The sequence below is a fragment of the Wyeomyia smithii genome, chromosome 1 (genome assembly GCF_029784165.1).
Source record: "Wyeomyia smithii strain HCP4-BCI-WySm-NY-G18 chromosome 1, ASM2978416v1, whole genome shotgun sequence".
In the NCBI taxonomy this organism is placed as follows: domain Eukaryota; kingdom Metazoa; phylum Arthropoda; class Insecta; order Diptera; family Culicidae; genus Wyeomyia; species Wyeomyia smithii.
Window position 1 is genome coordinate 116,138,437 of NC_073694.1, and position 18,091 is coordinate 116,156,527.

An 18,091-nucleotide genomic window follows, 5' to 3' on the forward strand; every position below is an offset into this window, starting at 1 on the left:
AAAGCAGAGAAAAGTGGTCAGGTTTTGAGCGCTTATTTTGCAGTCATCTATAATCAGGTTTTCGAGGTTTTGGCATCAATCGATCAGAAATTCTTTTACGGTTAAATTTATGTAACAAACACAAACTTTTGTTTGAGATACACTATTGAAAAATTGGTAATTAATATCGATTGTCTAAATCATACCGCGCAGCCAATCACTACCTCTCTTCCCAAGCACAGTCGACACTAACGGATACAATCGATCTGACTTTGTTGTTATTGTTGTTGTCACTTTCTGTTCCAGATGTTTATGCTGCTGCTAGCGGAAAAAACCTTGCAAATATGCATCTTTTTGTTGGTGTTAATTTTACGACAGCGGCCGGCGCTCCATCATTCTGATTCCAAAACCGCACCAGTGACATGCGGACGCTAGGTGATAGCAGCTGAAGGGAGGAAATACAAAATAGTACCGGTCATCTCGTGCCGGTTTCACCCGTTATGCTGGTGGCTTTAGTAGTAAATGGCTACTGCAAAACACTTTAATGGCTGGAATTCTGGACGGACTAACCAAAAACAAAAATATATTCGGCACCTGGCACCTTTTGTTGCCTCGAAATTTTGGTACAGACGCGGCTAATTGAATTTTCTGTTTTACCAAATGCTGCTGCTAGCGGAAAAAAACCTTGCAAAAATGCATGTTTGTGTTGGTGTTAATATTACGACAGCGGCCGGCGCAGCTTTCAAGAAACATTTGTCTCTACCATTCCATCATCTATGTAGCCCCTCCTTCTTTCTAATTATCTGACGAAGCCTTGGTATAAAACGTATCGTTCGAACATTTCACCCCATCAGTTTCATTATTAAACCGTACCGGATACATACGGACGCTCGGTGTTAGCAGCTAAAAGGAGGAAAAACAAAATAGTACCGGTCATCTCGTGCCGGTTTGACCCGTGATGCTGGTGGCTACTGCAAAATACTAAAATGGCTGGAATTCTGGACGGAAACCAGTAAACAAGAAATCGGCAACTGGCACCTTTTGATGCCTCGCAGTTTTATAATAGAAGCGGTTAGTTGAATTTTATGTTTTACAATTGCTGCTGCTAATTCCGCGTCGAACACTCGACAGAAACGGACGTGCAAAGTGGTCGTTCTATTACAATCCGGTCCGTGTGTACGAATAGCCAAACAAAAGAGTGTATTATTCGCGCTAAAGGTCAACTAGATTGTGAGTTGTGTCGATACGTTCTGTACCCGGCTCACAACTTTGGCTGTATTGGTGCAAAATACCAGCTGCAGTTTTGATCTGTGCACCGTGAATAGATCTTTTTAATCCAAGCCCATCAGTTGACAGTCGAGTCCGTGTCGCTGTGCTGAGTGATCTCACACCCGGCTCACTGCTGGTGGCTGTATTGGTGCTGCTGTACTGGTGCTGCTGGCTGCTTTGGGTGCAGCTTCGAACGATCGGACAACCACTGCTGGGAGGAAGAAGTAAAGAGGTACGTGTTCTTGTCGGCGGTAGTGCGCTAGTGCGCTACATTTAGCGCAATGGATATAGATCCCTCGCCTCCCGTGCCACCATCCCCGATCCCCCCTGACCCTGACCCTTCTGTTACCCCCTCCCCTGTTCATTCTCCAGTCTCCCCTCGCCCCAGGCTTTACCCGGACGGATCTCAACAGGGCAGCTATACTGTTTATTTTCGTCCAAAGGCAGGAGTGAATTCAAAGCGTTTAAACATACTGCAAATTGCTAAAGACCTGACGAAGGGGTACAAGGCCGTGACCGAAATTTCCAAGGTCCGACCTAACAAGTTTCGTGTCGTGGTCAGTGATCTGGCACAGGCCAATGCTATCGCTTGCTCTGAGCTCTTCACACGCGAGTATCGCGTCTACATACCCGCACGAGACGTGGAGATCGACGGTGTCATAACCGATTCGAGTCTGTCTGTCGAGTGTATCCTAAAAAGCGCAACCGGTTGCTTCAAAAATACCGAAACACAGGCGAAGATTTTGGATTGTAAGCAATTGCGGTCCATGTCTCTCGTCGGCGGTAAAAAAGTTTACACTCCGTCAGACTCGTTTCGCGTTACGTTTGCCGGATCTGCACTCCCTAGCCACGTCTCGATCGACCGGGTTCGTCTGCCTGTGCGATTGTATGTACCCCGTGTTATGAATTGCACCAATTGCAAGCAGTTAGGCCACACAGCCGCCTACTGCTGCAATAAGGCACGATGTAGCAAGTGTGGGGAGACTCATGCGGAAGATTCTTGCAGTGTTAATGCTGAAAAATGTATTCACTGTGGGGAAAACCAGCATGAGCTCTCCACATGCCCGGTGTACATGCAGCGCAGAGATAAAATCAAGCGGTCACTTAAGGAGCGTTCAAAGCGTTCTTACGCTGAGATGCTGAAGAAGACCGTGACCACTTCTACCATAACATCGAACCCCTTTGATCTGTTGCCCTCTGATGAAACCGATTCTGACGATTCATCAGCGGGAACATCTTATGCCAATCCTGGGGAGTCTAGGAAGAGGAAAAATGTTTCTTCTCCTAAACTTCCCCGTAAAGGTCCTAAGATTTCCCAAAGTGTAATGAAAAGTACGAACAAACCAAACAGTGCTGCGGAAAAACCGAAGCAAACTCCTCCTGGGCTTGCAAATTTAAAGTCCCAGAAGGAGTTCCCAGCACTGCCAGGAACATCTAAAACCCCAGTTGTTCCTTTTGCACATCCAGTTGATGAAACAAACTCTGGATTAGTGAAATTTTCTGACATTGTGGACTGGATTTTTGAAAATTTCAATGTACCCGATCCAATTAAAATTTTTCTTACAGCATTCCTCCCAACAGTTAGATCATTTTTGAAGCAGTTGACTGCCCAATGGCCCCTCCTTGCAGCGATTGTATCCTTCGATGCCTAATTCAACTGCGTATATGAAGGATTCTATCTCTGTCTTACAGTGGAATTGTAGAAGTATTTTACCAAAAATTGATTCGTTTAAAGTTTTGATAAATAAAAACAAATGCGATGCATTTTCCCTTTGTGAAACTTGGCTTACTTCAAATATTGATCTCAACTTCTATGATTTTAATATTATTCGCCTTGATCGAGACACCCCATATGGAGGAGTACTTTTAGGGATTAAAAAGTGCTATTCTTTCTATCGTATTAACCTCCCCTCGATTCCAGGCATCGAAGTTGTCGCATGTCAAATGTCAAATGACAATACAAGGTAAAGAGCTTTGTATTGCCTCAATATATATTCCTCCCAGAGCACAGGTTGGGCAACGGCTGCTCTTTGATTTAATAGAACTTCTTCCCTCGCCACGTTTGATATTGGGAGACTTCAACTCTCATGGCGTGGCTTGGGGTTCCCCATACAATGATAACCGCTCCTCTTTAATCTATAACCTCTGCGATGACTTCGACATGACTATTTTAAACAACGGTGAAATGACACGTATCCCGAAACCTCCAGCGCGCCCAAGCGCTTTGGATCTATCCTTATGTTCGACGTCGCTACGGTTGGATTGCACATGGAAGGTAATCCTTGATCCTCACGGTAGCGACCATTTGCCTATTCTTATTTCAATTAATAACGGGTCAACTCGCATGCGACCAATTGACATTCCGTATGACCTCACACGGAATGTCGATTGGAAGTTATACGAGGGAATGATTTCAAAAGCGGTCGAGTCGATTCAACATCATCCACCACTTGAAGAATACAACCTCCTCGCGGGCTTGATTCTCGACGCCGCGTTGCAAGCCCAAACGAAGAAATATCCCGGCGTAACGATCAAAGAACGGCCTCCCACTCCGTGGTGGGACCAAGAGTGCTCCGATGTCTACACGCAAAGATCCGACGCGTATCTGACCTTCCGGGATACAGACGCTGCCGACGACTCTAAACGTTATTCGGAGCTTGATACCAAGTTTAAAAGCTTGACTAAGGCAAAGAAACGCGGATATTGGCGTCGGTTCGTAAACGAGACGTCGAGGGAGACATCAATGAGCACTCTTTGGAACACAGCCCGAAGAATGCGGAATCGCGTAACGGTCAACGAAAGCGAGGAGTCTTCAAGTAGGTGGATATTTGATTTTGCCAGGAAAGTATGTCCGGACTCTGTTCCTGAGCAAAACATTGTTCGCGATGCGTCTCCGGGCCACGACGCGATTGAATCACCTTTTACGATGGCAGAATTTTCAGTTGCCCTCCTGTCCTGTAACAATAACGCGCCTGGGTTAGATAGAATCAAATTCAACTTGTTGAAGAATCTACCCGGCAATGCCAAGAGGCGCTTGTTGAACTTGTTCAATAAGTTCCTGGAGCAAAATATTGTACCGCAGGATTGGAGGCAAGTGAAGGTGATCGCCATCCAAAGACCAGGGAAACCAGCTTCTGATCACAACTCTTATAGGCCGATTGCAATGCTATCCTGTATCCGGAAATTGATGGAAAAAATGATACTCCGTCGTTTAGACCATTGGGTCGAATCAAATGGTCTACTATCAGATACTCAATTTGGCTTCCGCCGTGCCAAAGGGACGAATGATTGTCTTGCGTTGCTTTCAACAGATATTCAGCTGGCGTATGCTCGCAAAGAACAAATGGCGTCTGCGTTCTTGGACATTAAGGGGCTTTTGATTCCGTTTCTATTGACATTCTTTCGGGTAAACTTCACCGACAAGGATTTTCTCCAATTTTGAACAATTTTTTGCACAATTTGTTGTCCGAAAAGCACATGCATTTTACGCACGGCGATTTGGCAACTTTTCGCATTAGCTACATGGGTCTTCCCCAGGGCTCATGTTTAAGCCCCCTTCTTTACAACTTTTATGTAAATGACATCGACGAATGTCTGGCAAACTCATGCACGATAAGACAACTTGCAGACGACAGTGTAATCTCTGTTACAGGAGCCAAAGCTGCCGATTTGCAAGGACCATTGCAAGATACCTTGGACAATTTGTCTGCTTGGGCTTTACAGCTAGGTATCGAATTCTCTCCGGAGAAGACTGAGATAGTAGTTTTTTCTAGGAAGCATGAACCTGCTCAGCTTCAAACACAATTAATGGGTAAAACGATTTCTCAGGTTTTGGTACACAAATATCTTGGTGTCTGGTTCGACTCTAAAGGCACCTGGGGTTGTCACGTGAGGTATCTGATGAAAAAATGTCAACAAAGAGTGAATTTTCTTCGTACGATAACCGGACAATGGTGGGGAGCCCACCCAGGAGACCTTATAAGGCTTTACCAAACAACGATATTGTCTGTTATTGAATACGGGTGTTTCTGCTTCCGCTCCGCAGCAAACACACATTTGATCAAACTGGAGCGAATACAATATCGTTGTTTGCGTATCGCCTTAGGTTGCATGCAGTCGACCCATACGATGAGTTTGGAGGTCTTAGCTGGAATACTACCATTGAAAAACCGATTCTGGAGCCTGTCTTCTCGTATTCTTATCAAATGTGAGGTCTTGAACCGTCCCGTGATTGAAAATTTTGAAAGGTTAATCGAACTTAATTCTCAAACCCGTTTTATGACATTGTATTTCAATCACATGTCCCAAAATATTAACCCTTCTTCGAATATTCCAAATCGTGTCGACTTATCAAATACTTCTGATTTTACTGTGTTTTTCGATACATCCACGATAGAAGAAACTCGTGGAATCCCGGATCATTTACGCGTGCAGCAGATCCCCAAAATTTTTTCCAATAAATATCGAAACATCAACTGCGACAATATGTACTACACTGACGGATCACTTCTTGATGGGTCCACTGGCTTCGGTATCTTCAATAACAATTTAACCGTCTCCCATAAGCTCGATAATCCTGCTTCTGTTTACGTCGCAGAATTAGCTGCAATTCAGTACACCCTAGGGATTATCGAAAAAATGCCCACGGACCATTATTTCATCTTTCCGACAGTCTCAGTTCCATTGAGGCTCTCCGATCGATGAAAGATGTTAAGCACTCTCCGTATTTCCTGGGGAAAATACGGGAACACCTGAGTGCTTTATCCGAAAAATCTACTCAGATTACCTTAGCGTGGGTCCCTTCTCACTGCTCGATACCGGGTAATGAGAAAGCGGACTTTTTGGCTAAGGTGGGCGCAACAAACGGTGATATTTATGAAAGACCAATTGCCTTTAATGAATTTTACGCATTTGTACGTCAGAATACGATCATCAGTTGGCAAAATTCTTGGACCAAGGGGGAACTGGGAAGGTGGTTACATTCCATAATCCCCAAGGTATCGACGAACCCGTGGTTCAAGGGGTTGGATGTAGGTCGGGATTTCATTTGCGTGATGTCCCGGCTTATGTCCAATCACTATAGATTTGACGCGCATCTCCGTCGTGTTGGGCTCGGGGAGAGTGGTATCTGTGCCTGTGGTGAAGGTTATCACGACGTAGAGCACGTTGTTTGGTCATGCCCTGTACACCGTGACGCCAGGTCTAGATTAGTAGCTTCCCTGCAGGCCGAAGGTAGGCAGCCGGCTGTTCCTGTTCGTGATGTCTTGGCGAGCCGTGACCTATCCTACATGTCCCTTATATACGTTTTCCTGAAATCCATCCACGCCCCAGTTTAGTCCTATCCCCTTCCGCCTACATCCAACCAAACGACAAGGACACGTTAAGACCCCGGATCCGGAAACAGCAACTAGACCCGCACGATACTCTCAGGCCCCGAGGGAGACAACCCAATATGCCAGTCCGTAATATCTTGGCTCAGCAGCGGAACATATTCAATATGCTGCTTACCTATGGCGATGGAAAACCATCAAACAACAAATCAGTGCTTTTCATGCAAAACATTCTAGCTTAAGTTAGATTTAGTTTCAGCTCGTAGTCGGCAGCGAGGATAAAAAATTTGCTTTTAGTTATTAAGATACTTTAGAAAGTAAGCTACCAGATATAATTGGCACCGTTAAACATTGAATTGTATTTGTGCCGTGTCAAATAAACTATAGATGAGGAAAAAAAAAATTGCTGCTGCTAGCGGAAAAAAACCTTGCAAAAATGCATGTTTATGTTGATGTTAATTTCACGACAGCGCTAGGTGTTAGCAGCTGAAAGGAGGAAAGACAAAATAGTACCGGTCATCTCGTGCCGGTTTCACCCGTTATGCTGGTGGCTTTAGTAGTAAATGGCTACTGCAAAACACTTAAATGGCTGGAATTCTGGACGGACTAACCAGGAAACTATAATCGGCAACTGGCACCTTTTGGTGCCTCGAAATTTTGGTACAGAAGCGGCTAATTGAATTTTCTGTTTTACCAAATGCTGCTGCTAGCGGAAAAAACCTTGCAAAAATGCATGTTTGTGTTGGTGTTAATATTACGACAGCGGCCGGCGCAGCTTTCAAGAAACATTTGTCTCTACCATTCCATCATCTATGTAGCCCCTCCTTCTTTTTAATTATCTGACGAAGCCTTGGTATAAAACGTATCGTTCGAACATTTCACCCCATCAGTTTCATTACTAAACCGTACCGGATACATACGGACGCTCAGTGTTAGCAGCTAAAAGGAGGAAATACAAAATAGTACCGGTCATCTCGTGCCGGTTTCACCCGTCATGCTGGTGGCTGTTAGTAATAAATAGCTACTGCAAAATACTAAAATGGCTGGAAATCTTGTCGGACTACCAGTAAACGAGAATAATCGGCAACTGGTACCTTTTGGTGCCTCGCAGTTTTATAATAGAAGCAGTTAGTTGAATTTTCTGTTTTACAAAATGCTGCTGCTAGCGGAAAAAACCTTGCAAAAATGCATGTTTGTGTTGATGTTAATTTCACGACAGCGCTAGGTGTTAGCAGCTGAAAGGAGGAAAGACAAAATAGTACCGGTCATCTCGTGCCGGTTTCACCCGTTCTGCTGGTGGCTGTTAGTAATAAATGGCTACTGCAAAATACTAAAATGGCTGGAATTCTGGACGGACTAACCAGTAAACGAGAATAATCGACAACTGGTACCTTTTGGTGCCTCGAAATTTTGTTACAGAAGTTTTGTAAAAGAAGCGTTGCAATTCCCTCTACTATTTGCTTCAATGGAATATTTTTTTTTATAAGAATACGATAGTCAACGTCATGCGGTCGTGTCTTGAATACCACCCTCCTACTTTTTTTTTGTAGTTCCGCGATGGACCGCTTAGCGTCGGCGACCATGATGCTCAGGATTCGTACCTTTTGTTTGAATAAGACCTTATTCAATTCGTCGATGGACCGTCCACTGTTGAGCTGTATTTGGACTTTATAGCTGAGACACTTAGGTATTACCTAATATTAACACCAACAAAAAAATGCATATTTGCAAGGTTTTTTTCGCTAGCAGCAGCATAAACATCGGAAACAGAAAGTGACAACAACAATAACAACAAAGTCAGATCGATTGTATCCGTTAGTGTCGACTGTGCTTGGGAAGAGAGGTAGTGATTGGCTGCGCGGTATGATTTAGACAATCGATATAAATTACCAATTTTTCAATAGTGTATCTCAAACAAAAGTTTGTTTTTGTTACATAAATTTAACCGTAAAAGAATTTCTGATCGATTGATGCCAAAACCTCGAAAACCTGATTATAGATGACTGCAAAATAAGCGCTCAAAACCTGACCACTTTTCTCTGGTTTTCCCTGGTTGAATTACTAGATTTTCAAATTCAGGGGCCTAACTTCGATATAGACGTTAGTCAACGTCAAAATAAAATACGTTTGCTGTCCAGGATCGATGAAATGTTTGAGCGAGACGAGATAACGAAAATTAAGAAAATGGTGGAAAACAAGAGCCGGTCGGTTCATAAAGTGGCGAAAGAGAGAGGTGGGAAAAAAATGGAGAGATTAAAAAACAGGAGAGTTGCTGAGCTGAACACAGAAAAAGAATGGGTAGAAAACATCACATCCACCCAAGTACCAGACTTCGTGATGAGAACGTTGTTATTGGGACCAAATATCAACGTACAGAATAAAACAAAAATCCCATATGTGGAAATAGTGGCAGGGATCGAGAAAGGGATACGATCAAAATTTCTACAGCAATAACGAACCATATAAATTACACGAGACAACCCAGGCACGGCAAGCTGGAATGGATGGAAAAGGACATTTCGGCGACAAAACAGTACCTGAAGGAACACCCAAATCTGATCATCACAAAGGCGGACAAAGGCAATAAAACAGTAATAATGGAAGCTGATGACTACCACATGAAAATGATGGAGTTGCTAAACGATGAGGAGACATACCAGAAACTGAAAAAAGATCCGACCAATAAGGTACAAAAAGCCATCAACGCAATGGCCGATGGGTGGCTGCAACATAAGTACATAGAGAAAAGCATCCACCGAAGCATCAAATCGACGAGTAGCAACCCACCCCGGATATATGGATTACCTAAAATTCATAAGGAAGGCAGACCGTTGAGACCGGTTGTTTAAACAATCGGTTCGGCAACATACAACATGGCTCAGTTTTTGTCGAGCATATTGGGTAACATTGTTGGGAAAACCGAACACCATGTGAAAAACAGCTTCGAGTTTGCCCAACAAGTAGCAGGAATGCAGATTCCCGATGAGCATGTCCTATTCTCTTTGGATGTCAAGTCCCTGTACACGAATGTTCCAGTACAACATGCGTTGGAGTGTATAGGGGAAAGGTGGAGTGAGGTGGAGGAGCACACGAAGATCGACAGACGAAGTTTCCTGGCAGCGGTTAAGTTGGTATTGGATTCAACGTACTTCACCTATCGTGGAATCTACCACATGCAAAAATTCGGAGTACCAATGGGATCGCCTCTATCGCCGGTGATAGCCAACCTTGTGATGGAACGCCTGGAACAGGAGTGTATGTACAAGGCAGAGCAGAAACAAATAGGTATGCTGGTGTATAGGCGGTACGTAGATGATTGTTTTTGCATCGCACGGGAGGATCATGTTGACCAAATTTTGGCAACATTTAATGATTTTCACGACAGGCTTCAGTTTACCGTGGAAAGGGAGGAAAGTGGTCGGCTTAAATTCCTGGACATGATGTTAACTAGAAGAAATGGAATTGTGGAGAAGAGCTGGTTACCCAAACAGGAGAAAGGACGGTATTTGGACTTCAACTCTGAAAGCCCATTTACGCATAAGCGCAACACGGCAGTGGCCCTTGTGGACAGAGCAATCAAATTGACTGATGCTGAAAAGCGTCCACAGGCGATAAAAAAGGTCAAAAATATACTTAAATGCAACAACTATCCTGAGTGGTTCGTCCAAAACGTTCTGGCACAAACACTACAACGGACTGCAAAATAATGGTGAAAAAGAGGAGACCAAATATGTTACGACGCCGTATGTTCCATGCTTGAGTGAGAAACTGCAAAAAACGCTCAAAAAGAACGGGTTGACACTAGCCGTCAAACCCAAAAATAAAGTAAAAGACGTTATTTTCAGCAAACTCAAAGATACCATTCCACCAGGGCAACAAAAATATGTTGTATATTCTATCCCCTGTGGAACTGGAGATGGAAAAATGTATGTTGGGCAGACGAGCAGAAAGTTGGACACAAGAATAGGAGAGCATAAAAATGACATCAAACGCAAAGACAACCGAACGGGCCTGACACAACACACGCTAGGTGACGGACATGTGTTTGATTTCGAAAAAGTGACGATCCTAGAACGTGTTGACCAGGAAAGCAGAATCACAGCAGAGACATTCCACATCAAGTTGGTTGGTGAGCGCAACGCGGTGAACCTCCAATGATGTAATATAACATCATACAACAATTAAAATCACTGCGCAAACATGAAATATTAAAAAATTATCCAACACTGCAAGTGTATTTAATATTGTCTCCATGACTATATATCTATATATCTATAGATATGTCTGTCTGTCTGTCTGTCTGTCTGTCTGTCTGTCTGTCTGTCTGTCTGTCTGTCTGTCTGTCTGTCTGTCTGTCTGTCTGTCTGTCTGTCTGTCTGTCTGTCTGTCCGTCTGTCTGTCTGTCTGTCTGTCTGTCTGTCTGTCTGTCTGTCTGTCTGTCCGTCTGTCTGTCTGTCTGTCTGTCTGTCTGTCTGTCTGTCTGTCTGTCTGTCTGTCTGTCTGTCTGTCTGTCTGTCTGTCTGTCTGTCTGTCTGTCTGTCTGTCTGTCTGTCTGTCTGTCTGTCTGTCTGTCTGTCTGTCTGTCTGTCTGTCTGTCTGTCTGTCTGTCTGTCTGTCTGTCTGTCTGTCTGCCTGTCTGTCTGTCTGTCTGTCTGTCTGTCTGTCTGTCTGTCTGTCTGTCTGTCTGTCTGTCTGTCTGTCTGTCTGTCTGTCTGTCTGTCTGTCTGTCTGTCTGTCTGTCTGTCTGTCTGTCTGTCTGTCTGTCTGTCTGTCTGTCTGTCTGTCTGTCTGTCTGTCTGTCTGTCTGTCTGTCTGTCTGTCTGTCTGTCTGTCTGTCTGTCTGTCTGTCTGTCTGTCTGTCTGTCTGTCTGTCTGTCTGTCTGTCTGTCTGTCTGTCTGTCTGTCTGTCTGTCTGTCTGTCTGTCTGTCTGTCTGTCTGTCTGTCTGTCTGTCTGTCTGTCTGTCTGTCTGTCTGTCTGTCTGTCTGTCTGTCTGTCTGTCTGTCTGTCTGTCTGTCTGTCTGTCTGTCTGTCTGTCTGTCTGTCTGTCTGTCTGTCTGTCTGTCTGTCTGTCTGTCTGTCTGTCTGTCTGTCTGTCTGTCTGTCTGTCTGTCTGTCTGTCTGTCTGTCTGTCTGTCTGTCTGTCTGTCTGTCTGTCTGTCTGTCTGTCTGTCTGTCTGTCTGTCTGTCTGTCTGTCTGTCTGTCTGTCTGTCTGTCTGTCTGTCTGTCTGTCTGTCTGTCTGTCTGTCTGTCTGTCTGTCTGTCTGTCTGTCTGTCTGTCTGTCTGTCTGTCTGTCTGTCTGTCTGTCTGTCTGTCTGTCTGTCTGTCTGTCTGTCTGTCTGTCTGTCTGTCTGTCTGTCTGTCTGTCTGTCTGTCTGTCTGTCTGTCTGTCTGTCTGTCTGTCTGTCTGTCTGTCTGTCTGTCTGTCTGTCTGTCTGTCTGTCTGTCTGTCTGTCTGTCTGTCTGTCTGTCTGTCTGTCTGTCTGTCTGTCTGTCTGTCTGTCTGTCTGTCTGTCTGTCTGTCTGTCTGTCTGTCTGTCTGTCTGTCTGTCTGTCTGTCTGTCTGTCTGTCTGTCTGTCTGTCTGTCTGTCTGTCTGTCTGTCTGTCTGTCTGTCTGTCTGTCTGTCTGTCTGTCTGTCTGTCTGTCTGTCTGTCTGTCTGTCTGTCTGTCTGTCTGTCTGTCTGTCTGTCTGTCTGTCTGTCTGTCTGTCTGTCTGTCTGTCTGTCTGTCTGTCTGTCTGTCTGTCTGTCTGTCTGTCTGTCTGTCTGTCTGTCTGTCTGTCTGTCTGTCTGTCTGTCTGTCTGTCTGTCTGTCTGTCTGTCTGTCTGTCTGTCTGTCTGTCTGTCTGTCTGTCTGTCTGTCTGTCTGTCTGTCTGTCTGTCTGTCTGTCTGTCTGTCTGTCTGTCTGTCTGTCTGTCTGTCTGTCTGTCTGTCTGTCTGTCTGTCTGTCTGTCTGTCTGTCTGTCTGTCTGTCTGTCTGTCTGTCTGTCTGTCTGTCTGTCTGTCTGTCTGTCTGTCTGTCTGTCTGTCTGTCTGTCTGTCTGTCTGTCTGTCTGTCTGTCTGTCTGTCTGTCTGTCTGTCTGTCTGTCTGTCTGTCTGTCTGTCTGTCTGTCTGTCTGTCTGTCTGTCTGTCTGTCTGTCTGTCTGTCTGTCTGTCTGTCTGTCTGTCTGTCTGTCTGTCTGTCTGTCTGTCTGTCTGTCTGTCTGTCTGTCTGTCTGTCTGTCTGTCTGTCTGTCTGTCTGTCTGTCTGTCTGTCTGTCTGTCTGTCTGTCTGTCTGTCTGTCTGTCTGTCTGTCTGTCTGTCTGACTTCTGGACGGGAGAGCTCTTATACAAATCAAACACAACTAAACAGTTATTTCAACTAGGTTTTCCAGAAATCGGCTCCACAGGTCATTTTTGAATTTGAGATTTTATTTTATTTTATTAATTTATTTACACAAAAAATCAACAGACTCTATCTGGCCCTAATGATTGTGTCTTAATATACTTAAAAAATTACTTCTAATCCTAGTGCGAGGAAGGTGATGGTCAAACCCGGTGGAGACTCTGTTGAAAACACGTTGTAGTACGATGAGAGCTCCGTTTGCCCCATAGTTTGTGCGACGAAAAGGAACTCGTAGAAAAGGGATGCTTCGAACAATTCGGGAATTCACGTTTATGTCGATATTACCCAGAAGTACAGCACAGTCAGATCGCGCCATGAGGGTGTCGGCAATTACCATAGCGCGCGAAAGATCCCGTCTTACTTGCAAAGTGTCGAGACATTTGATAAAACAGAAAACTCAATTAGCCGCTTCTGTAACAAAATTTCGAGGCACCAAAAGGTGCCAGTTGCCGATTATAGTTTCCTGGTTAGTCCGTCCAGAATTCCAGCCATTTAAGTGTTTTTCAGTAGCCATTTACTACTAAAGCCACCAGCATAACGGGTGAAACCGGCACGAGATGACCGGTACTATTTTGTCTTTCCTCCTTTCAGCTGCTAACACCTAGCGCTGTCGTGAAATTAACATCAACATAAACATGCATTTTAGCAAGGTTTTTTTTCGCTAACAGCAGCAATTGTAAAACATAAAATTCAACTAACCGCTTCTATTATAAAACTGCAAGGCACCAAAAGGTGCCAGTTGCCGATTTCTTGTTTACTGGTTTCCGTCCAGAATTCCAGCCATTTTAGTATTTTGCAGTAGCCACCAGCATCACGGGTCAAACCGGCACGAGATGACCGGTACTATTTTGTTTTTCCTCCTTTTAGCTGCTAACACCGAGCGTCCGTATGTATCCGGTACGGTTTAGTAGTGAAACTGATGGGGTGAAATGTTCGAACGATACGTTTTATACCAAGGCTTCGTCAGATAATTAGAAAGAAGGCGGGGCTACATAGATGATGGAATGGTAGAGACAAATGTTTCTTGAAAGCTGCGCCGGCCGCTGTCGTAATATTAACACCAACACAAACATGCATTTTTGCAAGGTTTTTTCCGCTAGCAGCAGCATTTGGTAAAACAGAAAATTCAATTAGCCGCTTCTGTACCAAAATTTCGAGGCAACAAAAGGTGCCAGGTGCCGAATATATTTTTGTTTTTGGTTAGTCCGTCCAGAATTCCAGCCATTTAAGTGTTTTGCAGTAGCCATTTACTACTAAAGCCACCAGCATAACGGGTGAAACCGGCACGAGATGACCGGTACTATTTTGTCTTTCCTCCTTTCAGCTGCTAACACCTAGCGCTGTCGTGAAATTAACATCAACATAAACATGCATTTTTGGAAGCTTTTTCCGCTAACAGCAGCAATTGTAAAACATAAAATTCAACTAACCGCTTCTATTATAAAACTGCGAGGCACCAAAAGGTGCCAGTTGCCGATTTCTTGTTTACTGGTTTCCGTCCAGAATTCCAGCCATTTTAGTATTTTGCAGTAGCCACCAGCATCACGGGTCAAACCGGCACGAGATGACCGTTACTATTTTGTTTTTCCTCCTTTTAGCTGCTAACACCGAGCGTCCCTATGTATCCGGTACGGTTTAGTAGTGAAACTGATGGGGTGAAATGTTCGAACGATACGTTTTATACCAAGGCTTCGTCAGATAATTAGAAAGAAGGCGGGGCTACATAGATGATGGAATGGTAGAAACAAATGTTTCTCGAAAGCTGCGCCGGCCGCTGTCGTAATATTAACACCAACACAAACATGCATTTTTGCAAGGTTTTTTCCGCTAGCAGCAGCATTTGGTAAAACAGAAAATTCAATTAGCCGCTTCTGTACCAAAATTTCGAGGCAACAAAAGGTGCCAGGTGCCGAATATATTTTTGTTTTTGGTTAGTGCGTCCAGAATTCCAGCCATTTAAGTGTTTTGCAGTAGCCATTTACTACTAAAGCCACCAGCATAACGGGTGAAACCGGCACGAGATGACCGGTACTATTTTGTCTTTCCTCCTTTCAGCTGCTATCACCTAGCGTCCGCATGTCACTGGTGCGGTTTTGGAATCAGAATTATGGGGCGCCGGCCGCTGTCGTAATATTAACACCAACAAAAAAATGCATATTTGCAAGGTTTTTTTCGCTAGCAGCAGCATAAACATCGGAAACAGAAAGTGACAACAACAATAACAACAAAGTCAGATCGATTGTATCCGTTAGTGTCGACTGTGCTTGGGAAGAGAGGTAGTGATTGGCTGCGCGGTATGATTTAGACAATCGATATAAATTACCAATTTTTCAATAGTGTATCTCAAACAAAAGTTTGTTTTTGTTACATAAATTTAACCGTAAAAGAATTTCTGATCGATTGATGCCAAAACCTCGAAAACCTGATTATAGATGACTGCAAAATAAGCGCTCAAAACCTGACCACTTTTCTCTGGTTTTCCCTGGTTGAATTACTAGATTTTCAAATTCAGGGGCCTAACTTCGATATAGACGTTAGTCAACGTCAAAATAAAATACGTTTGCTGTCCAGGATCGATGAAATGTTTGAGCGAGACGAGATAACGAAAATTAAGAAAATGGTGGAAAACAAGAGCCGGTCGGTTCATAAAGTGGCGAAAGAGAGAGGTGGGAAAAAAATGGAGAGATTAAAAAACAGGAGAGTTGCTGAGCTGAACACAGAAAAAGAATGGGTAGAAAACATCACATCCACCCAAGTACCAGACTTCGTGATGAGAACGTTTTTATTGGGACCAAATATCAACGTACAGAATAAAACAAAAATCCCATATGTGGAAATAGTGGCAGGGATCGAGAAAGGGATACGATCAAAATTTCTACAGCAATAACGAACCATATAAATTACACGAGACAACCCAGGCACGGCAAGCTGGAATGGATGGAAAAGGACATTTCGGCGACAAAACAGTACCTGAAGGAACACCCAAATCTGATCATCACAAAGGCGGACAAAGGCAATAAAACAGTAATAATGGAAGCTGATGACTACCACATGAAAATGATGGAGTTGCTAAACGATGAGGAGACATACCAGAAACTGAAAAAAGATCCGACCAATAAGGTACAAAAAGCCATCAACGCAATGGCCGATGGGTGGCTGCAACATAAGTACATAGAGAAAAGCATCCACCGAAGCATCAAATCGACGAGTAGCAACCCACCCCGGATATATGGATTACCTAAAATTCATAAGGAAGGCAGACCGTTGAGACCGGTTGTTTAAACAATCGGTTCGGCAACATACAACATGGCTCAGTTTTTGTCGAGCATATTGGGTAACATTGTTGGGAAAACCGAACACCATGTGAAAAACAGCTTCGAGTTTGCCCAACAAGTAGCAGGAATGCAGATTCCCGATGAGCATGTCCTATTCTCTTTGGATGTCAAGTCCCTGTACACGAATGTTCCAGTACAATATGCGTTGGAGTGTATAGGGGAAAGGTGGAGTGAGGTGGAGGAGCACACGAAGATCGACAGACGAAGTTTCCTGGCAGCGGTTAAGTTGGTATTGGATTCAACGTACTTCACCTATCGTGGAATCTACCACATGCAAAAATTCGGAGTACCAATGGGATCGCCTCTATCGCCGGTGATAGCCAACCTTGTGATGGAACGCCTGGAACAGGAGTGTATGTACAAGGCAGAGCAGAAACAAATAGGTATGCTGGTGTATAGGCGGTACGTAGATGATTGTTTTTGCATCGCACGGGAGGATCATGTTGACCAAATTTTGGCAACATTTAATGATTTTCACGACAGGCTTCAGTTTACCGTGGAAAGGGAGGAAAGTGGTCGGCTTAAATTCCTGGACATGATGTTAACTAGAAGAAATGGAATTGTGGAGAAGAGCTGGTTACCCAAACAGGAGAAAGGACGGTATTTGGACTACAACTCTGAAAGCCCATTTACGCATAAGCGCAACACGGCAGTGGCCCTTGTGGACAGAGCAATCAAATTGACTGATGCTGAAAAGCGTCCACAGGCGATAAAAAAGGTCAAAAATATACTTAAATGCAACAACTATCCTGAGTGGTTCGTCCAAAACGTTCTGGCACAAAGGGTACACAAACACTACAACGGACTGCAAAATAATGGTGAAAAAGAGGAGACCAAATATGTTACGACGCCGTATGTTCCATGCTTGAGTGAGAAACTGCAAAAAACGCTCAAAAAGAACGGGTTGACACTAGCCGTCAAACCCAAAAATAAAGTAAAAGACGTTATTTTCAGCAAACTCAAAGATACCATTCCACCAGGGCAACAAAAAAATGTTGTATATTCTATCCCCTGTGGAACTGGAGATGGAAAAATGTATGTTGGGCAGACGAGCAGAAAGTTGGACACAAGAATAGGAGAGCATAAAAATGACATCAAACGCAAAGACAACCGAACGGGCCTGACACAACACACGCTAGGTGACGGACATGTGTTTGATTTCGAAAAAGTGACGATCCTAGAACGTATTGTTGACCAGGAAAGCAGAATCACAGCAGAGACATTCCACATCAAGTTGGTTGGCGAACGCAACGCGGTGAACCTCCAGCAAGAGTGCGGAACGTTCAACACCAACTACAATGCGCTTGTGGTAAAGCTACGGGACGGTACAAACAGCGGACGGTGGAGAGGAAACAAATGCGACGATCGACACAGCATCACAGCACACCCGCCAGACAGTGATACCTGATCGTGCGGCGCTGAAAGAGGTGACGAAAAGCTGCGGCGATCGAATTGTGAGTTGTGAAAGAAAAAAGCGACAATTATAACAAAACGTTTTTATGTGTTTTTTATGTATTTTTTAAAAATGTTTGTTTTTTAAATAAAATTGCAGGCGTCAGAAGATGGCTGAAACGCAACAGTAGGCCGAAACGTCACGCAAAGTAAGAAATGTTTTGTAATTGTTCACCGAAAAATAACAATTAATACGATACGAAGTAACGGTGATTATACCAACAAAAAGACGATTATTTTTCTACATTGTACCTACTTACTTCTGAGACATCATTGCTTCACTTTGCTTAAGGGCCATGTCTAAGCCACGTGGTCATATTTTGATCACTTTTTAT

General features: G+C 44.0%; 1 protein-coding gene across 1 annotated transcript; it reads left to right on the forward strand.

Moving 5' to 3' along the window:
• The first annotated feature begins 16,275 nt into the window (after positions 1-16,275).
• LOC129717121 (uncharacterized) lies at positions 16,276-17,712 on the forward strand. The gene has a single exon (XM_055666965.1). The coding sequence runs from the start codon at positions 16,276-16,278 to the stop codon at positions 17,710-17,712; it is 1,437 nt and encodes a 478-aa protein (XP_055522940.1).
• Positions 17,713-18,091: the final 379 nt, after the last annotated feature.